Genomic DNA, 23,133 nt, shown 5'->3' with positions numbered 1-23,133 from the left:
GCAAGAGTTTTGGGCTAAAGTAATTTTAAACTAGTTGAGTATTGTATTTTTTTATTTTTTTTAAATTAAAGGGTGGTTAAAACTTGATTTTTTTTATTGTTTAGATTTGTATTTTTTTTTTATGTATTGTCATATATCTAATATTTGTTTTTGTTTTTTTTACCTTTTTTATAAATATGATTGAATTCTTACTAGGAAGGGAGTAAATAAGTTTAAGAGTCTCTTACTGCATATTTTATAAATTTGAAGAGAAAGTTATTATTTTCCTTTTCTTTATTCATGCTAAGTGAGCTAGCGATCGGTAATAGTACGTTGTATTGCCTATATAGCTTGGATCGTGTTGTCTCCTCTCCTGTCATCTGCAAGCAGTTTAGAGAGAAGCAACAAACAAGATCAAAGAATGGGAGATGAAGAAGGAAGTTATAAACAATGCCACAACAAGCTCTGGAAGCAAAGCAAGACTTGCCATTTTGGAACTAGCTCACATCATGAGTGTTCCGATGTCCCTAACCGCTATCTTAAACCTCAAAGTCCCCGAGGCCATGTGACAAGACGGTTTCAACACTAAACCCTAAACCCTACCATACGATCTGTTATATAAATAGATAAATGTTCTTTTCTATTATGGATAGCAATGGTATGGTCAATCATTGTGGGTATAATGGTAGATATTCTGAATCAAGTTATTATTATTTCTTTTTCTTCTTTTGCGTTAAGCTTATTTATTATTCTTTGCTACAAAAAGATTTTTTTTAATGAACGTGTCACAGTTAATTACTCCTTTTTTTTTTTGTTTTTTTTGTAAAGATGAAGAAACAAATTCTATTTTCTCTACTATTTACTACGAAGATGAAGAATTAAATTCTAACTATATTTTATTCTTTTTTTTACTTCTTACAAGTGCAGGATAATTCCAAGGAGCTACGGGTTTTTTTCTCCCAAGTGGGGCCCTCCCTTCACCACCTCCATGGGAATGAGGATGGTCTACAGGGTTCATAACTACTACTCTTACTACAGGACGTTTACCTAGCCAGCCTGAGTCTGGTCACTGTGACCCCTTTTGTGAGAAGGCACTCCTTCTCCCGAAGTTATAGGGCTATTTTGCTGAGTTCCTTAGAGAGAGTTGTCTCGCGTCCTTAGGTATTCTCTACGGTTTCAGGTACACGTAGAACCTCCAATGCATCCTCCGCTTGCTCACAAGCTACTACATCTTTGACGAGCACTTGTGCAGCAGTGGCCAAAGGAAATACTCTCTCACCGACGTCGGAAAGACCCTCGTTGACGATGAACATGGGTTATCCTATGCCTATTACATGCTCCAGCATCATCAGGTTATTACTTTTCCTTTTCATCGTCATTTTTCATGTTTCTTAACGTAATTGAGTAATGTGAGTGTTATATTCTTTTTTTTTTCTTTTTCTTTTATCGCATTAATCTAAATTATTTATGGTTGAATTCAAAGTTCAGTCTTCATGTTTAACAGTATAGAAGAAATTAAACATTTATTATTTAGAGATATAAAACTATAATAAATATTTTTTTCTTATAAAATTTACCACTTTTGCATCTGAGTTTAAAGGAAGTTTTTGGTAAAAAGTTTTTGAAAATATTATAAAAATATTAAATTGTAAATATTAATTAAAGAATGAATAAATCTTAGTAATATTTTTAAATGTATGAACTTTTATAAGAACAAGAATCTTATTTAATCATAAAAAAAGAAAGAAAGATGATGGATGATATATTGAACGGCGGTTCTGAAAGGATGCCTTGATGGGAGCATGGGCCTTGGTGGGGGAAGCAGTGGTGGATCCAACCACAGAACCATTTGTGAGGGCTAGCGGAGAGTCAGCGATAGATTACTACACGAAGCGACCAAATGTAATGGCTTTGATTTATAAGTCATTATCTGGAATGTCTGAGCCTTTAATGAGGGAACTGCTGCAACTCTACGACGGCTTCCATGGTGTAGACACACTTGTTGACGTTGGTGGCTGTAACGGTGTTTCTCTTCGCATGATCATGGCCAAGTTCCCCAATGTCCGCAGTGGCATCAACTTTGATCTTCCCGATATGGTGGCCAATGCACCAAACATTCCAGGTTCCTACCTACTTATGTATCATTTATTATTATTAATCTAATACAGTAAATAAAGTTCAATTAATTATTCAATAAAATCTTATTAATTCACTTTAAATAATAAATGATTATGTAGCACGTAATTTCGATTATTTAAATAACGTAATTAGATGTACATTTTGGATCACTGCCATCTTGGAATGTTTGACTTTCCGTATGGATTTACTGTTCGTATCGCTTTAACGTTAGTTATATATTCGTAGGTGTAACCCATGTTGGTGGTGACGCGTTTACTTCTGTTCCCGCTGGGGATGCTATTTTCATCAAGGTGCCTCTTCTCAGTTTTGATGGATTATTTGTTTTACTGTTAACAAATTAATTCTCATATATATATATATATATCATTTAACTTAATTCACACACATATACATATATATTATTTAATATTAATTTATTTATTAACATGTGTCTGAATAGTACATATTAACAAAATCCATTAAAAAATAAATAAATTCGAGCCAAATTTATGTATCCAAAAAGCCTGCTTCAACATTGTCTGATCAAATGACATGAGAAATTTCAAATTTTTGATGTTGTATGAACTTGCAGTGGGTTCTTTTAGCATGGACAGACGAGGAATGTAAGGTGGTAATGCAGAATTGTCATAAGGCACTTCCGGTGGATGGAAAATTGATTGTTTGCGAACCAGTGGTGCCGGAGCTGACGGATGACAGTCGTAGAACAAGAGCATTGCTTGGGGGTGACATATTCATAATGACAATGTATAGAACTAAGGGGAAGCACAGGACCGAAGAACAATTTAAACAGCTCGGCATTTCTTCTGGTTTTCCTCGTTTCCGTGCCTTTTATGTTGATCCTTCTATGGCTGTGCTTGAGTTTCAGAAATGAGTGGCATAACCTTTGAAGTGTGATATTAATAAATAAGTCTAGCATGATATATGACGAGAAAATACAATAATTTGGTTTTATCTTCTGCTTTTAAATTGTACACCGGAATATTGATTTCCTTTTTCTAAGATAGCTGCAAAAAACAGGAAGCAAAAATGAAGAAAAAAAATATTTAATTGCGTATATTATTATTAATAAATAATTATACTTTTCAATAGTAAACTTAAATGAACATTCAATTATGAATTAAACAAATAATAACTTAATCAGTGAAGTGATAAATTATAACTGATTAAATGTAAATAAAATAAAATAAATTATAACTCGTTAGATTTAAGTTAAATAAAAGATTCAGAATGTAAAAGTTTTCTAAATTTTTTTTTTATATATTTGATATTTATGGCATATATAAGTTTAAAATTAACTTTATTGTTATATATATATATATATATATATATATATATATATATTATAGGCAAAACAACGTCTAGTATCCATCATTTACGACTAGGACTATTGAGTATCTAATCTCATTCGCTTCCCTAGCTTTCGTCTCTCAGTGTCAGTGTCGGCCCAGCAGAGTGCTTTCGTCATTGGTGTTCTTTCCAATCTCTACGCATTTCACCGCTCCATTGGAAATTCCTTCTGCCCCTACCGTACTCTAGCTTAGTAGTTTCCACCGCCTGTCCATGGTTGAGCCTTGCAAACTTATTCAATGGTCATTGCTAACCGTTTCTGGTCTCAAATCTTTGGGGTTGCTTTTTTCAATAAACGTTGGTTACATTTCTTTATGTTATTTGTACCAGTAACTAGTTTATGGATGAGTGCTCTTGGAGTAGTTGGTCTGACCCTGAACCTACATGCCTATGACTTCGTTTCTCAAGAAATTCACGCAGCAGAAGATCCTGAATTTAATACTTTCTACACCAAAAACATTCTCTTAAACGAAGGTATTCATGCGTGGATGGCAGCTCAAGATCAGCCTCATGAAAACTTTATATTCCCTAAGGAGGTTCTACTGCGTGGAAACACTCTTTAATAGAACTTTAGCTATAACTGGACGTGATCAAGAAACTACTGATTTTGTTTGGTGAGCCGAGAATGCCCAACTTATTAATTTATCCGGTAAACTATTGGGGGCCCATGTAGTCCATGCTGGATTAATAGTATTCTGGGCCGGAGCAATGAACCTATTTGAAGTGGCTCATTTCGTACCTGAGAAGCCTATGTATGAACAAGGTTTAATTTTACTTCGTCATCTAGCTACTTTAGGTTGGGGGTAGGTCCTTGGTGGAGTAGGAGAAGTTATAGACACCTTTCCATACTTTGTATCTGGAGTACTTCATTTAATTTTCTCTGCAGTATTGGGCTTTGGTGGTATTTATCATGCACTTTTGGGTCTTGAAACCCTTGAGGAATCTTTTCCATTTTTCGGTTATGTATGGGAAGATAGAAATAAAATGACTACAATTTTGGGTATTCACTTAATCTTGTTAGGTATAGGTTCTTTTCTTCTAGTATTCAAGGCTCTTTATTTTGGAGGTATATATGATACCTGGGCTCCAAGGGGGAGATGTAAGAAAAATTACCAACTTGACCCTTAGTCCAAGTATTATATTTGGTTATTTATTAAAATCACCTTTTGGGAGAGAGGGGTGGATTGTTAGTGTGGACGATTTGGAAGATATAATTAGGGGGCATGTATGGTTGAGTTCCATTTGTATACTTGGTGGAATTTGGCATATCTTAATCAAACCCTTTGCACGGGCTCGGTGTGCACTTGCATGGTCTAGAGAAGCTTATTTGTCTTATAATTTAGGTACTTTATCTGTTTTTGGTTTTATTGCTTGTTGCTTTGTCTGGTTTAATAATACTGCTTATCCTAGTGAGTTTTACGGACCCACTGGACTAGAAGCTTCTCAAGCTCAAGCATTTACTTTTCTAGTTAGAGATCAACATCTTGGGGCTAACGTAGGTTCTGCTTAAGGATTCACCGGTTTAGGTAAATATTTAATGTGTTCCTCAACTAGATAAGTGATTTTTGGGGGGAAACTATGCGTTTTTGGGATTTGCATGCTCCCTGGTTAGAACCTCTAAGAGGTCCCAATAGTTTGGATTTGAGTAGACGAATTTTGGATTACATTTCCTATTTTCTTTAAATTTTTAAGCCTTATTTAATAATAAAAAATAAAATAAAATAATATACAAATTAATAAATTTGGTTAAAAATTAACATAAAAGGTTATAATACATGTTTTACAAAATAAAATAGAAAATGATAATAATAATTTATAAGTAGATATTATGTATAGATTTTTATTTATTTAAAATATATTTCTTAAAGTTAAAAAACATATTTTAAATTATATTTTCTATGTAATGATTTTATCCTCACATTAATCAAATTGACTAGTTTCATAATGTTTTTTTTTTTACTCTGCTCATTTTTTTTGTCTTTTGAATTAATTATATGATCGATTTTCGATTCAACCATTTTAATTGACAAGTTATGTCTAATTTTAATAACATTATTTTTTCTTTTTATAATAATCAATGCTTAAAGGCTCGTTAACAACAAACTAATTAACAAATTAATATGTGAAAACAAATTTTTTTAGGTAGAGGAATCAGTTGGGGAGGGAGAATGTTAACCGACACATCTCATTCGCAATATTATAAATATAACAATTAGCTTTTCTATAATTGATATTTTCAAATTACATGAAATCATTAATGTGTATAAATGGTTTTACCATTATGATTTTATTTCTTTAAATAGTATTTCCTTAAAATTATTTGTTATATCAATTAATAGATTAATAATATTTGATTAATTTAAAATAAATAGGTAATTAATTTTGAAATTAATTGTAATATATTTTTAATATAAAATTTTTATACTATCATCTGATTAAAATATATAAACATAATTTTAAAATTAAACGTTATAGAAGTTAATAGTTGTTGTCGATATAACAATTCAATATTGAATAAGAGTATACACAATTTTTATATCATCAATATATTTTAATTAAAATTTATTAATTTTAATGCTTAAAATGTAGAAAAAATTTGAAAATTTTTAAGTCATTAATAAAATTAATGCATATAGGTATTTTGCATAGTGTATTGGTTGTAGGTCCAGTAAAATTCAGTAGATAATTAATTGGTATCGTTTTATGCATGGATTGTCGTATTACCTTTTGCTCAGTGATTTTAGACAAATTTTGTGGGCAAGACTTATAAGAATTTTAAAAAAGTAGAGGAAATACTTTTTAAATAAACCACAATTCAAATCATATCAATTAAAATGATTTATGAAAAATGACTGAAAATATTTGTTAAAGAATACCAAAAAAAGATAAAAACTTTTTTAAATAGTATGAATACAACGAAATTCAAATAATTGAAAAGGTTGATGAATTTAATCAAAATTAAAAGATAAAATCATAACTAAACGACGCAATATGAAGGAATGAAATAGTAGGTAGGAATTGAGAGTCATTCCATATTTAAAAGAAAAAAATATATCCTTTTATATAATACAATAAATGTTGAATAAAAAATTAACAAACTATATTTAAATTCAGTTATTTTTAAAATAGTATAAGTTAATAGTGAAATATTTAAAAAGAAAAGAATATGCATAATTATTAATTAATTTCCAATAAAATATACAAAATATAAGATATTTGTTCTTTTTAAAGAGAGAATTTAACAAAGGTCTCTTTTAAGAAAAATATATCCTAATTCAATATATAAGGCGAATAAAATGAGTCTTAAATAAAGCTTTCTAAAAATAGAAGACCACGTATAGAAACTATTGTTTTATTAAGCAAAATATTTTTCAGCACATAAATGTGATTAATTCAATTATATGTGATCAGCTCAATAAATCGTCCAAATTAATGCTGATCATCCAAGCTAGTTATTCTTTTAACCATCCCTAATATTAATTGTATACATATTCACGTCCATATAGTCCCTTTTTTTAAAATTAAAATCATATATAGAAATTCTTTTAATATAGAATCATGTCAAACTTAACATCATGAGCTAAAAAAAATTATCAACATGCATAAATTGAATATATACATGATGATGATCAGCATCCAGACACAGGTATATAAAATTTGCAAATCTTTCTTGCTCTGAAATATAGAAGTATTACTTTTCTAACGAAAAAAAAAGAAAAAGGAAAAACTTTAGCCACTGCTGGCTCCTTGTGACAAATGGAGGAAGCCACAGTGATAATTGTAGGTGCTGGTCCTTCTGGCCTTGGAATTTCAGCATGTCTATCACAAAACTCTATCTCTCATATAATACTTGAAAAAGAGGATTGTAATGCTTCACTTTGGAGGAAAAATTCTTATGATAGATTAAACCTCCATTTAGCTAGTGAATTTTGCTATTTGCCTCTTCTGCCTCACCCACCCTCAACCCCAACTTTCTTATCCAAAGCCCAATTTATTCAATACATAGACACATACGTTGCACTTTTCAACATAAACCCTCGCTATTGTCGTTCGGTTGAATCAGCTGAGTACGATGAAGTTGGAGACACGTGGAGGGTTGAAACAAAAAACACCTTACAAGGCACAGTGGAAGTTTACGTGGGTAAGTTTCTTGTGATCGCTACGGGTGAAAATAGTGAAGGTTACATTCCTGATTTGCCTGGACTAGGAAGCTTTGAAGGAGAGATATTGCACTCCAAACACTACAAATCAGGTTCAAAATATGAATCCAAAGAGGTTTTGGTTGTTGGGTGTGGTAACTCTGGAATGGAAATTGCTTATGATCTCCATAACTGGGGTGCAAGACCTTCTATTGTGATCCGAAACCCGGTAAATTTTGGTGACTCTTTCTCTCCATGCAAGAATGTTGTTATTATTATTATTATTCACTAGTAGTGTTTAGACATGCATGCATAACCTTTGAGACCATGCTTTAATTTTTCACGGTGGTGTTTACTATAATTTTTGTCCTTTTTCTTCATTTAAAATGGCCGTTTGTTTAAACTTTTTAAAAACGTGTAGTTATTTTCGAGATTTTAGATAAATATTTTTTATTTGATTGTAATTATAAAAAGCTGTTTTTTTTTTATGTGGTTATCGTTTTGTTTTTGAAGTTACTCAAAATAGTTTTTGAAGTTACTATTGTTTGTATATATATATTTTTATTTTTTAAACACAAAAAATTAATAAATAATAATTTTTTAATTAAATATAATAGTATCTAATGTTATCAATTCGTTGTAGTTTTAAAATTTTAGAACAAAATTATTATATATAAATTTTTTATTATTGACGGACGTTAACTTTCTTACCATCTAAAATGTTTTAGTAAACCTTATTTTATTTATCCTTGAAAAAATGGAGTTAATGTTTTAAATTAAAATTAATAAAAATAAATTTTGATAATGTAATTATGTTAATGGTATTAGATGAATGTAACATTGACATGTTACAACATTTTTAGAAAAATTATGAAAATTAGTTAACTTTAAAAATAGTTTTATTGATGTATATAATTTAATTACAATGTATTATAATTAAAGACGATTAGATGAAATATTAGTCAAAACTACTATTGGTATATAAGTGGATGGAATCTAATGTTATGTATTTCTTAAAATATTTAAATTAATTTATATTAAAATATTTAAATTACTTATTTACTAAAAAAGTATACAATTTTTTTAAAAATAATTTATTTACATATATTAAATATGAATCTTTATTCTTAAAGAAATATTTTTAAGAAAATTAATTCCTTTTTTCATTATGCATTTATCCTTCATTAAATATTCAAATTTTTAATTCAATCTTAATTTATTTTTTATAATTCATTTCTTAATTTAAAGCTTTTATCTTTAATTTAGTTAAATTTAATATAATAAGATATTAATTACAGATAGTAAAATATATTTTAAAATGTTATAATCCTTATTAAATTTAAAAATAATTGTGTAATATATTTTAATTTTTTTTATTAAAAACTATTTTAATTTGATAATATCTATGCAGTATACGAAAAACAAATTAACAATCGTAAAGTTTAAACCAAAAGCTTTTTCTTCCTTTCATGTGAACAATTTATTGGATTTTTTGTGTTAGTCGTGGTGTTCAACTCATTTCAATATCTTCAATTCTTAAACATTGAATTGATAATTTTTAGACTAATGATTATTTAAAAAAACATGGTAATTGTTTTATAAATTCCAAAAATTCTTATAAAAATTTAAAAAAGTTAAGTTTAGAAATAATTTCAAATATAAAAACAAAATTAGTAAAACTATTTTCAGACTTATGAGATCGGGGGGGTTTACATTTAACCACTAGCCCATAAAATATAGATTGAGTTAATTTTAGTCGAACTTCATTCCATGAGATGAAATATTTTCATGAAAATAAGTGTTATGTTTTTCTTTTGGTGGTCATGTTTTTGATGTGTAGGTTCATGTTCTCACCAAAGAATTGATCCATGAAGGAATGCGTAAGCTGAAGCGTTTGCCAGTAGATGTTGTTGACAATGAGGTTACACTTTTGGCAAACATGGAATATGGTGATCTATCTAAGTATGGGATTCGTCGCCCCGAAGAGGGACCATTCTATCTTAAGGAGGTTAGTGGAAGATCTCCTGTTCTTGATGTCGGAACCATTGCAAAGATTAAGGAGGGAGCAATCGAGGTTCGTACTATTTACTACACAGCATTTTAGCACAAAACACATTACTTCTCCCGTTAATGCATCAACCAAGCGATATCTGCTCATATATTCAAGTTCTACATGTTTTTATGTCATTTGGGAAAACAATTAATAAATGTTTTAAATACTAAATAAATATCTTAACTTTTATTTTTAAAGTTATGTTAATTTATTCATTAAAATATACTGTAATACAAATACACCTTTTATTATATAAATTGATATTAAATTAAATTTCTAAATACTGAATAAATATCTTGGTATGATAAAAATATAATATTAAATATATTCTTCAAATAAAATTTAAATGATCCTTTTATTTATTTATAAATAAAAATAATTTTTTTATATTTTAATATTAAAAGAATTAGTATCATAAATATTTAAAAGTATAAATTAATATATTGTATAAATCTTTGAAGGACTTAAAAAAGTTAAAGAATTAAAATCTAATTTATAAACTTGTTTGCACACATCTTTTTTTTTTTTTTATATGTAAAAATTCATGTTATGATAATCGCTAAATATATATATGACAATAAACTAAATCAATTTTATCTGCTCTCACAAATTAACTGATTCATAATTGTGGTTTAACTTCATAAAATAATATTGATGGCAAGTTAAAAAATTATTAAATTTATTTTTTTATAGTTTCAATGTCATATAAAAAATTAAGAATTTAATGGTAAATAATATTTATCTTGTATTCAAAATAAATTTTAAAGTTTTCATTAAATAAAATATTTATTTATGACAAATTTCTTATGTTCACTAATTACCATTACTAAAATAAACAATGCTCCTAATAAGCTGAAATATCTACCATTTTTTCAACTCATAAAATTATCCTTTTATAATCGAAATGTACAAATTAATATAATAATATTTTAGTTTTATTTTTAAGGTATTATAAGAAAAAAATATAAATCAAAGTAAAAAAATATTCAACAGGTATTATGTTAATGTATATATTTTTAATTTAATATATAAAAATAATTTTTACTTATTAGAAATTATTGTATTTCTTGCAATCTTTTTAAAAAAGAATAAGAACTCTAAAATTATATAAAGAAGAAATGTAAAAGGTTGAAATATAAAAGATCAAGAAATGTATTGGTAAAATAAAATATTTAAAAAAAAATGTCATGATACTTCTAGCATAAAAGAGATTCCATGCGGTATATATAGATTTTCAAAAATATTTTAAAATAACAATAGAAATAAGTGATTGTTTTTCTAAAGTAAATAAAATCAAACACGCACTTACTTGGTGGATTAATTCAGGCCTTTTCTTCTAATTTTCCACTGCCAACAGGTAATTCCTTCTGATATAAGGAGAATTGAGGACAAGGTGGTTGTTTTTGGAAACAACGCGGAAAAAGAGTTTGATGCGATCGTGTTTGCTACTGGCTATAGAAGCATAGCTAATACATGGCTTAAGGTATGTGATAACTGATAAGATAAAGAGAGAATCTACTCTAACATTGATCAGCTTCAATCTCATACACCTTATGCCAAAACAAATAATACATATACATCTATTTCTTCAAACAAAAACTACTTATAGCTAAGCGCAATCTATACGCACTAATCTAATTGATGTCTTTCGCAGGACTACAAATATGTTCTTAATGATGTTGGGATGCCGAAAAATCATTTCCCAAACCACTGGAAGGGTGATCGTGGCTTGTATTGTGCAGGACTCTCAAGGAGAGGCTTATTCGGAGTTAAAATGGATGCCGAGGCTATTGCCGACGACATCAACCAAACTCTTCAGAGACGTTAATTATTATTATTATAGCAGAAGCCTTTGTCCTTTCAGTTCCAGTAAATTAGATTAGAATTTCATGGTTGGTTATTGTGTTGTCATGGTTAGTATAAGTACGTTTAAACATATTGCTGCTATTAATTAAATATTTGTATCATGTAGTATTAGAGTTGAGTAATTTATTCTTATCAAACTGTGTGCCTCGAAGCTTGAATGGTTATTGCATGTAGAGTATCACATGAAAGCCTTGAATATAAGCATCTTCTGTCCACAATATTTTTCTAACATCTCTCTTTGGGTTTAGTTAATCTATATACCCTTTTAACTAAAACTTATTTTCCTAGTCTTATGCTACATGTTACATGTGAATCTATCAAATAATCTATCAATTAAATTTCCAATAATTACCCGTAGCACCTTAATTTAAAATCTCTATCAAATAATTTAAAATATTTTTTAATAACATCCTTATTTTATAAAAAATTATTCTAATCTGTAATTTTATAAAAACCACTTATTTCAAGTCTTTTACCTTATTTATTTTTATTATTTTATATAAAAAGATTAAAATAAATATTATTTTTAAAGTAAATAATTAAATACTTATAAAATTTTAAAATAAAATAGTTGAAACTTACCTTTAAAAAAAAAAAAGTTAAAACTTATAATTTAAAATTAAAGAAAATATTGAAGTAATTTTTTTTTTGAAAAAATTTCCTGCTTAAGTTACCCAAACTACTCAAATGTAACGTGTAACTGGTGCATACACGTCCCCGAATTAACCGCGAACCTGAACTATCCGAACCGAACTGCTGCTCAAAATTCGGGTTTACTTCGGATCCATTTCATACAAGGGAGAAAAAAATGAACACCCAAATCACTTGCGTTTTGCGCTTTTGGATCCCTCGCCGGGCAGTCCATAATCAGATCTGAATCTATACGACCTTGTTCAACTTTATTCGTTCACAATTCACTTTCTGTGATCTCTGAATCTCACCGAAAGCTCCAAACCCTATTACCTTGCGATTGTTCATGTCAACTTTACTGCTTAGGTAATTTCTTCGTCTACTTTATTCACTGGCAGGATTCCATTGTTAGTTATGCACTTTTTACTGATTTATGATTACCGATTTTCTCTATGATTCAGGAGAAACAACGAAACGAAATAGGCAGAGGAACGTCTTTGCCTCTGCCGACGAAATCAATTGCAATTGGTGAGTGTATCTGTCTCTATTAATGTTTTCTTGTTGCCTGAAATCAAATGTGCTTGTTGTGAATAATAAATGTGCCTAACATAGGAATCATTTTGGTGTTGGAGTAATGGATTTAAAGTGATGTTCTAATTTGAAGTTATTGTATTATTTCGTGTTACGGGTTGTGTTTGTATTTTGTTCTTTTGTAGTTGCTTCTTTACTGTGTGAAGTTACTGGTTTGAGTGCTCCCAATTTGTTTGATTCATGGTTTTTTCCTGTATGAGTTTGTTCTTTGGAAATCAAATATGATTTGTGAAGTGAGTGTGGGTAAGTTTTTCTGTTCACTCTTTGTCTTGACACACTCGAATGTTGTTAATCTGTTTGAATTGGGGCGTGGCCATGGGCAATGGAGTAAGTTTCATGTAAGGTATGGGTTTTATGCTACTCATGATTTATTATTATTTTTGGGTTTAGCTTACTGAGTAAAATAATTGCCAAGGCTTTGCTATTTTGGGACTGCATGTATGATAGGATGAATGCTGATTTGGTTGTGGAAGTGTTGATCCCTTTTACACCTGTGCTGCTGTTTTGCTACTTGTAATCTGTGGATTGATGAGTGTTTTAGTTCATCTGCGATATGTTGGCATGAGTAAATTGCTTCTAAATATCTTGTTGCTTCTTTTGCTTTTCATCTTGCCTTTAGATTTCTCAACTTGTAGTCTTTATAGTGCATGGAGCTTTTGAATGCTGATTTTTTGGTGAGTTAATTTTCTCATTTTAATTGTCTTCAACATATGAGTGCTTACTGTGTTTGCCTTATTAAACAAATAATATTTTTTTGTCATAATCTTTTCCTATATATATTTTTATTTTTTATAAATTCTGAAAGAGAAGGCCAAGCCAACGATCAAATCCAAACTAATACCAATTTGATATTATTAGTTTGGTTTGAATTGAACAAGAAAAATTTCCAAAACTGTACCAAACACTTTACTACAATGTTTTGAATCTTTTGATAGGTTTGGACATTGTTTTTAACTTTTTTTTTTCCTCAACCTGACTTGTGCCTACCCCTACCCTTATATAACTCCATGTCACCAACATTCAACTTGTCACATTGGCTGGGTCATCAACTTAAATAGCTGGCAGGGCGATAACTTCAAGAATATTGTCCAACTAGCAATATTAATTGGGGGAAAAATAACCATTTTCCCATGCATATCAAGAGGAAGTGATCATAGTACATTTTTAAGCAGGACATGATATAGTTTTAATTTGTGTTTTTCCTACTGGGAAGTAATAGCCCTGTTAGTCTTGTTTCATACAGATACAGGTTTATCATTTTGAGTAAAGAAGAAGGTTTGAGCAGAGATGGTAAGCAGAGGCTCATACAGCTCTAGCAGCCTCTGGCCTGGTAGATTTCATGCTAGAAAGCTGTCTCCCAGCATAATCACTTTCTATACCCTGTTCATATTTGCTTTCTCCATCTTTGTGTTCTTGTTCTACGTGAGGAACATCGGGGTCGATGAAGATCCACCACACCCTCTGCTTTCTCAACAATCTCAATTCCACCAGGTACTCCACCATTCCCTTGTTTATTCTTTCTGTCGCTCTCAACTGAATTGAATTGAATCAGATTTTTGGGATCTGAAGGGAATTTACGGGTTTCCTTGCTGATCTTGTGATTGAATTAACTTTATTGTTTGGGATCCAAATCAGTTGCTGATTGTGTAAATTGAACCAGCTTTGTAAAATTGTCCTAATTTCTACATCCAATGACTGAGGAAAAACCAAGAAATTGTCTGTGTAGAGATGAAAATTTTGCAGTTGTGGACTAACAGTTTGATAATTTATCGGCATGTGTGCTAGCCATTTTTTTCCCTTATATTATAAATCTTTCAATATTTTTTTTGTCACTCAAAAAACATTGCAGTGCAAATGTACGCTAAGTGTTTGTTTGCTTAGATGAGTATAGATTTTTATTCTTGGAATGATATCAGCAAGTCTTTTTGGTTCTAGCTATATTAACTAGCACTCTGGCAGTTCAGGCTTTACTGCTTTTTTCTTTCCTTTTTCACAGTTCACACTCAATAACTGTTGCATATGGCTACAGGTGCCAGAGTTACATATGCACAACAAACAACTTTGGGATTCTCCGTTCAATCATGGCTTACACCAGTGTGTCAAGCCGACTACTAAATATAAAGGTTTCAGATGCTTACATCTATTCTTGTAATAAATTATTTGTTGTATTTTCTTCTTTCACTTGGTTCAACTCCTATTATTTAAGGTTTTCTTTTTCACCACAGCATCACCTGGCTGTCATTGTCTTGTGCATTTTGTCTCAGTCCCTTCCTCTCAAATATGTTTTTCACTTTTACTGCATCAGGTGCCCAAGGATTTGATCGCTATTTGACTGTGAGAAGTAATGGTGGACTAAATCAAATGCGAACTGGTGTAAGTCACTTTTCACTCTCTTGCACTGTCTTAACTCTTGTATAATAGTTAAATTCATGCTCTTATGCTTGTAACTGCATGTATAGTCAAATATTTACCTTCAATTACAGTTTCAAACTTCAGTATGAGTGTTACTATTTTAATTTCTTGTATCTGAATGGGTTTTTGAGTTACTACTTTTGGCATCGAGGGCCTTAGTTTGACATTTACTTCTTTTCTCTTAATTATTCTTTGTGAACAATTTGATTTCTTTTCCATTCTTGCAATACTTCATCAGTTCATTGCATTTATTAAATATGACCCAGTTTGGATAAACTTCTAGATAAGTACTTATAGAAGAAATAAAAATGTAAAACAAATAAAACGTATAAGTTAAAAAATAACTTAAATACCTTAAGTTTTAGAAAAGTTAAGTGAGAGAGCTTCTAACAAAATAGAGAAGCATAAGTTAATTTAACATATGAGAGGGGTTTATTTCATTCTACTTTCTTATTTTTGTATCTTATAAGTACTTATTGAAAAATTTATTCAAACTAGGCCTATATTGTGTTGGATATGGTGAAATGTAGTTTAAGTTTTGTTTTGTCTTCTGTATAGGGATTTCAGTTTGCATTTGATGGCACCCTTATGATTCCTTGTGTGAAGCTAACCGTTGTTCTACTTAATTTTTTTTAGAATTTGTTTTCATTGTACTTATGTAATCATTCCTTTTCCTTATAGATATCAGACATGGTGGCTGTGGCACATATAATGAATGCAACTTTAGTCATACCCCAATTGGATAAACGTTCATTCTGGCAAGACTCAAGGTATTTATGGGTATCCTTCATTTGGCTTGTTAAATAGTTAATATTATTCTTTTCCTATATTATCTTCTTCTTATTGGGTGTGTTCACAGTGTATTTTCAGATATATTTGATGAGCTTCATTTCATTGAATATCTGAAAGGAGATATCAGGATTGTGAAGGAGCTTCCCAAAAACTTGGAAGGTGTGCCCCGGGCCAGGAAACACTTTACTTCCTGGTCTGGAGTTGGTTACTATGAAGAGATGACAAGGTTATGGAATGAATATCAGGTACTCAAGTTTTTACCATATGATCTACAACCTCTTGGTTCTCATTTTCTGCAGAGGGCTTCATTGTAATTATTTGTAATACTTGCTAATTTGTTAACTTAGTTTGGTTGTTTAATCTCAAATCAGCACCTGTGAAAATTAATTGTAATGGGAAAATGGCTGGTAGGTAGAATTCTCAGGGATTTTTATAGATCTGAGTGTATAACTAGGGAGAAGTTACTTCAGATGACCAAATGCATGATGCAGGTTTATGATTATAGAGAAATGAGCGAGTTATGTTCTCTGGTATTGAGACACTCTTCTTTTTGCATAGACGTGTATGTGAAATTACAATAAAAAGAAAATGATGAAAGTATCAACCATATCCATTGCTAATTCTGATGCCTTGGTAACTAATTTTCCCACAAAAAATCCTACCCCTGAAGAAAACCTTTGTTCTCAAGGGCCAAAGTTCTTAATCAATTGGTTTATAGTCAATTGAGCAAGATTTTCTTCACATATTCCATCTAACAGGTTCCTTTGTTTTGGTTGTCAATGCACTGTCCCTATTACTTTGAGCAATGTGCTTAATGTTGGGAGGCAAATATACACAAGTGGATGCTGCCTGTAATACAGGTCTCCAATGCACCAATGATGACATAACACAGGTTACCAATATCCTTCAACCAAGAAGTAGCAAAATGTACCTTTGCACTGAAATGGGTGTCAGCAACATATAATATGTTTGCCCCTTTCTCTATTGATAACCTGACATCTATCCTTTATCTCAACACTGTTGTAGTGCATTTCATGAGGCTTTTTTGTCCATTCAAATGATCTTTCAAAACTAGAACTAGGTCCTGAGGGGATGAAATTAAAAGCACATGAATTTGTAACTCTTTAAAATGATCAGCAACAGCATTTCCATCCAAAAGAACAAACAAACAAACTCATTGAGAATTCCTTCCCCTCTGACTGCAATCACAATACTTATTAGAGCTAGCTCCACAATTCATGGGCATATGATGGCCTCATGCCATTGTGATCTCACCTTTTTCTCCATTTATTCTGTTGCAGCCATTCTGATCATTAATTGCATGTCCTTTCCAAAAGCTATTTGTTGGCTGACATTTTTGAAACATTTGCATCGATACTATTCGATGTGATAAATAAGTGACTAACACTTCCATAACTTTCAGTGTCTTCTTTTTCTCTCTCACTCTTCCTTTTGTCACTTCATCAAGTTGACTTGGGGAGAATTGCTAAAATTCCTGAGATTTAGAGGCTCTTGCATATAACTTAAGCAGCTTGTGGGCCAAATCTTTGTAACAATTTGCTACAATCGTCACAGGGATGTTTTGCATTTCACATTGCCAAATCTTTGAGAGTTCTAAACCTGCACCTTTTATTCATCTCTCAAAGATAAACCAAGGTGGAACCACTTTTTGTTCATATTATAAAGGACTATTAGTAATTAGTTCTAGGCCACATAGAAATCCAACATACTCAAAACTTCAAGCAACTTCAGAGAACTGTATCATATGGAGAATTTAACATGACTGTGTATTGACTAGTATGTCCCAATGCATTTGCTTTGTACCAACAAGATCCATTTTCACCATGGAATTTAACAAGAACATCAAAAGTGGATAATAGAACACCATTATAATAATTAGCATGGATGAAAATCAAGATAATCTCTTAATCATATCAAACTGTATCCATAACTAATTCTGATACCTTGGAGATAGTGACCGAAAACATACCTCTAACTAATATTCCTATAACAGTAGCACTTCAATTTCCTTGTATCTGATCTTATTAATAGGGCTGTTTGTGGAAAGTAACAGTATAAGTTATATAACTGAGTGCTGAGACACTTTATGCTTCAATCTATTTCTTTCTTCTTCAATATAAACAATACAAATCCTAAAGAAAAGAGAATGGGGGATAGGATGGCAGTTCAATGTAAATATGTCACACGAGTATGAATATTAGCATTGCAGTTTCATTACAAAAATTCATCTAGTTACACCCAAGCAGTTAGTAAAAAATCTAAGGCAGATTTTAGTAATATATATGGACAAATTATAATAAGAGAATGCTACTCTACATATTTTATAGGCGAGTTTATTCATAATAGAAGGATATAGAATGCTCATCATTTACCATATTTTGAAAGATCTCTGTTTTAGGTATTGAGAATCACATTGGATTTTTCCCTGACAATTTTTTGATTGATTATTTGATTACGTGTGTGCATGTACAAACTATGTATCTTCTCTGTGAAGAGGATTTCAAACTTTATGTTCATGGTCAGCAGCAGCAAGTGATTTTCATATTTTGTCATTGTGCTTCTATGATCTTGAAAATTTACTTTTTGTCCATGAACCTTATTTCATAGTCAAAATGTATTGAATTAATAATGATTTGATCTTTCAGGTGATACATGTTGCAAAATCTGATTCTCGACTTGCAAACAATGATCTTCCTCTGGACATCCAGAGATTGAGATGCCGTGCAATGTACCATGCACTTCAATTTTCTCCTCCTATAGACAATTTAGGAAAGGTTTGACTTTTTTTGTTTGTGGTTAATTCCTAGCATCCTAAATATCTCATAAAAGTGTTATAATTGCATCATATTGGGCATCAGTGATTGATAAAATGATGCAGTGGTGATTAAAGAGGCAATTACTGATTCAATTTCCGTGTTTTGTTTATTAATAAATTTTAATACTGACTAAATTGTAGCATATTTAATGAAGCAATTTAGAGAGAATGAAAAAAAAAAAGTAATGTATGTGAAACAGTAACACTGAATGAAATGTGAATTTTCCTTTCAATCTGTGCCTAAATAACTGAAAATCCTTAAAGGAAAAAGGTTTGACATTGAAAGGTGAAAGAGATCAGTGTATTAATTGCTTTCATTTAAAAAAAAGGTATTTTCAAATTATGTGGGAACAGTGGACAAATTAAATATTGGCAGTTCAAGATTTTGTGGGAAATTTTGCTATATGGGTCTGACTGACATATATTTGTCTCATCGGATGGGTAGATACTTTATATAGTATTTAGGAGTATTTGACTATAAACTTGAATTATTTAAATATTTTGAATGTTAAAAAGTTGTTTGGTTCAAAACCTTGTGAGGCTCGAGGCCAATATTTCTCTACATCGTGCTAGAAATGCATAAGATCCTAGGACGAGATATCCTTCACTTTTGATGCATTTAAGATTTCTACATGGAGCTTCCTGTTAAATTAGGTTCTGAGCATACATGACGGTGACAAAACAGAGGTTGGTGGATCGGCTGAGATCACGTGGGGAAAGGTATATTGCTCTCCATCTGAGATATGAGAAAGATATGCTATCTTTTACTGGTTGTGCATATGGTCTGACAGATGCAGAATCTGAGGAGCTTAGGATTTTGAGGTGAGAATAGTTATTATGTATATGCTACTATACTCAAGAAGTACTTTACCAGTCTACTGATTTTTTTTAATAATTGTTTCAATTCTTGTAGGGAGAATACAAATTATTGGAAAGTAAAAAATATAAATTCTACAGAACAGAGAATTGGAGGATTTTGTCCGCTGACTCCAAAAGAGGTGGGCTTTTTTCTTCATGCTCTTGGGTTTCCCCCATCAACACCAATATACATTGCAGCAGGGGAGATCTATGGTGGTAATACTCATCTTTTGGAGCTCTCCTCCCGCTTCCCTAATCTAATATTTAAGGTTTGTAAATCATTTTGTTGTCTAACTGAGTTAAGTAGTTCAACAGCATGTAATGTGACTGAGGTGCAAAGCTGGTCTGATTAATTGGTAAATGATAACAGGAATCCCTTGCTACTCCTGAAGAGCTGGAAGCTTTTGCCAATCATGCATCTCAAACTGCTGCACTTGATTACATAATCTGTGTAGAGAGCGATGTATTTGTTCCATCATATTCAGGAAATATGGCAAGAGCTGTTGAGGGACACCGCAGATTCTTAGGTCATCGCAAGACAATCAACCCAGACAGGTACTGAATTCAAGAAAATTTAATTAAATTTTTTTTTCTTGGGGCTGTCTGTACATTTCAACCACCTCTAGGTAATTGGTTTTGTTTTTCTTAATGTCCTCTATTTCCTTTTCTTGCCAAAATAATGTACAACTTTCACTCCAATGTTCTGTAGTTAAATTTCCAAAGAAAAAAGGTTAAATTAAAATTTTAATCCTTACACTTGATACTTTTTTAATTTAGTTCCTATATGAAAACATTTTATATTTTGGTCCCAACATGAAAAAAGTTACAAATTAATCCCCACCATTTGGCAACATTATAATGGTGTTGTATTATTCTTACATGGATTAAATCGAAAAAATGTTTGGTATAGGGACGATTTTTTCATGCTAGAACCATAATGAAGTGTAAATTTGTTTCATACAAGGATTAAAGAAGAGTAGTCAAGCGCAAGTATTAAATTGGATACTGATGTAATGACAATAGACAACAAGAAGAGTAGTCAAGCGCAAGTATTAAATTGGATACTGATGTAATGACAATAAACAACAAGAAGAGTAGTCAAGCGCAAGTATTAAATTGAATACTGATGTAATGACAATAAACAACAATGATCAATGATCATTTTGTAAATGTTTTTTCATACAAGGACTAAAATGTATTATTTAAATAGTCTAAAACAAAAAATGATGTTAAGTGTAGGGATAATTTTTAATTTAACAAAAGAATGCCTATTTGAATTATGATAGAAGTTGATAGGGGTCCCTTGTTCCTTTCTCTTTCCAATTATGGTGATTCAATGCTTAATCATTATTAATTTAGTTGTTGCCAACTAGAGAATAAACTCAATGTAATTGAAATGAGAATGTTGCATTAGATTAGATGCGTAGACATAATAGATAAGACAAGACTAGGAATGAATGTGATAGAAAACACAACCAGAAAAGAGAAAGAAAGTATGGAAGAGATACTGATATATGTATATTGCTGTATGAATAAGGAAATGTGAAAGATTGCACTAGCAACAGTAAACGAAGAACAAAAGATAGTAACTCAGGAGAGCACCACGCTCCCCTTCCCAAGCCACAATGGCCGCTAGATCAAAATGAATATTCTCTGCCTTTCCCTGATTCCTTCCTCTCACCTATAACCAACTCCCCTACCTCCCATCTCTAGTGGGCCCCAAAACAACCCACTCAGCCTAACTGACTAGTCCTCCCTTTTTAAACACGTGTCACCTTTTTACCTCTCCTGGAGTATACTTTCCAGGTCTTCTCTCCCTCACGTATCTGCTGCCCGGGTATCTCACTGTTAGCTGGGCTCACGAATGTATGGGCTATCAGAATGTATTAGAGAGAAAGTTGGAGGAGCGTTTATTGAATAAAAAATGATAGAATCTCACCTTTGGGCATGTGTAGAGAAAAGTTGTGGAAGCTCAAGTAATCACGGTAGATCAGATGGAGGGTTAGTCCTATTGCCAGGGAGATTGAGAAAAAGTATAAATGAAACCACAAAGATATGGATTCAGAGGTCAATAGTTCGTTCATAGACATGATTCACAATAAAACATTATGGTGTCGTTGAATCCACGTGACTGACGTTAGTGTGAAAAGACTTGGTTATTATTGTCTCTGTCTCTCAGATTTTTCTAATACATGTTCATAAGAATGAGGCTGGCACCATGCAAACAAGATGACAATGTTTTATCTCCTTTTTAATTTTGTTATTCATTTGGTCTTCAGGAAAGGACTTGTTGGAATTTTTGATATGCTGGAAACTGGAGAGATAAAAGAAGGAAGGGAACTGTCACAAATGGTGCGGCGGATGCACAAGAACAGGTGGCTTTCTTGCATTACGTTAAGTCATATTTATCCAAATAGACCCTTAAGATGAGCAGCTCATGTACTCAACTGCTCATTAGGTTCCTCTCCCCTACTGTTACTGTTGCGACCTTTCTGTCTAATTACCCAATGAAAAGTTAGAAGTTGAAATTGGTTATAACCTTCATTTTTCTTTATTAAAGTTTATTGCTTTTTTCCTTTTAATATGTAATTATTTTTTCTTTCCGTTTAATCTGCAATTACATGTTCTTTCCCATTTCACCTCTTGTTGACTTCATCTACCCAGTTATCAAAATAAAGAAGTTACTTATTTTTCATGATTATACGTGTAGGCAAGGAGCTCCAAGGAAAAGGCAAGGTCCCCTACCAGGAGTTAAGGGCCGAGCGCGATTTAGGACTGAAGAGTCCTTTTACGAAAATCCATACCCTGAGTGTATATGTGGCTCTAGAAGCAAACTAGAAATAACATGACGACGCACCAAACTGTAGTTTCAATCTAAAATTTTTGGAGGGACCGGTTTATCTGTAAATTTGTTTTTGGCAAACTAGGATTGTAAGTAGCCATTTCTGGTATGCTCGGTTTATCTGTGCCCTACAGCTATACCCTTGATCACAAATATCTTTATTTAGCATTTCTTAAGCGAATTACCTTTTTTATTTCTGGATTGTACATGATTTATATCACATTAAATTTTAATTCGTAGATAGAGTATGATTTTTATTTTAACTCCTTGTTAGTGTAAGAAACACTAATGCCAAAGAAGATAACTTTAATTTTAAAGTTTGATTTTAGCGAATTGTTTGTGTAAATATTTTTATATATCAATTAATTAAAGAGAAATGCTTTGTAGTATGAAATTTTTGCACGAATAATAGACGAAAGTAATTTACCACGCAATTCAGTATGATTTCCGCCAAATAATTTATTTTATTCCATTTTGCAGTTGATATGTCCAATGAAAAGATTACATGTAGATTTATCGCCTTTTGTACTATTTAGCAGTTCTCTTATTTAAAATATATAGTGTATATAAATTTTATATTATTACAGAAATTAACTACTGTTATTAATATGATAATTCATTATTGGGTTATAGTGTAAAAATTATTTAT

At 31.2% G+C, this 23,133-nt stretch overlaps 3 protein-coding genes across 3 annotated transcripts; all 3 read left to right on the top strand.

Moving 5' to 3' along the window:
• The first annotated feature begins 810 nt into the window (after positions 1-810).
• Positions 811-2,989, top strand: LOC113853000 (caffeic acid 3-O-methyltransferase-like). Its single transcript, XM_027483429.1, has 3 exons — positions 811-2,101; positions 2,344-2,408; positions 2,690-2,989. Exons 1-3 carry the CDS (start codon positions 1,774-1,776, stop codon positions 2,987-2,989), a joined length of 693 nt encoding a protein of 230 aa, XP_027339230.1. The 5' UTR covers positions 811-1,773.
• A 4,232-nt stretch (positions 2,990-7,221) lies between these two features.
• On the top strand, positions 7,222-11,485 carry LOC113850463 (probable indole-3-pyruvate monooxygenase YUCCA10). Its single transcript, XM_027481022.1, has 4 exons — positions 7,222-7,833; positions 9,445-9,678; positions 11,015-11,140; positions 11,312-11,485. The coding sequence occupies exons 1-4, from the start codon at positions 7,222-7,224 to the stop codon at positions 11,483-11,485; spliced, it is 1,146 nt and encodes a 381-aa protein (XP_027336823.1).
• An 861-nt stretch (positions 11,486-12,346) lies between these two features.
• On the top strand, positions 12,347-22,743 carry LOC113869571 (O-fucosyltransferase 38). Its single transcript, XM_027505961.1, has 13 exons — positions 12,347-12,519; positions 12,615-12,681; positions 13,988-14,235; positions 14,774-14,867; positions 15,050-15,117; positions 15,838-15,926; positions 16,016-16,193; positions 18,615-18,743; positions 19,470-19,606; positions 19,698-19,911; positions 20,013-20,197; positions 21,922-22,017; positions 22,353-22,743. Exons 3-13 carry the CDS (start codon positions 14,032-14,034, stop codon positions 22,489-22,491), a joined length of 1,533 nt encoding a protein of 510 aa, XP_027361762.1. The 5' UTR covers positions 12,347-12,519; positions 12,615-12,681; positions 13,988-14,031; the 3' UTR covers positions 22,492-22,743.
• Positions 22,744-23,133: the final 390 nt, after the last annotated feature.

This window comes from Abrus precatorius, unplaced genomic scaffold, assembly GCF_003935025.1.
Source record: "Abrus precatorius isolate BTA unplaced genomic scaffold, Abrus_2018 Scaffold10, whole genome shotgun sequence".
In the NCBI taxonomy this organism is placed as follows: Eukaryota; Viridiplantae; Streptophyta; class Magnoliopsida; order Fabales; family Fabaceae; genus Abrus; species Abrus precatorius.
Note: the sequence above shows the minus strand (reverse complement) of the source record. Positions and strands in the feature narration are given on the sequence as shown.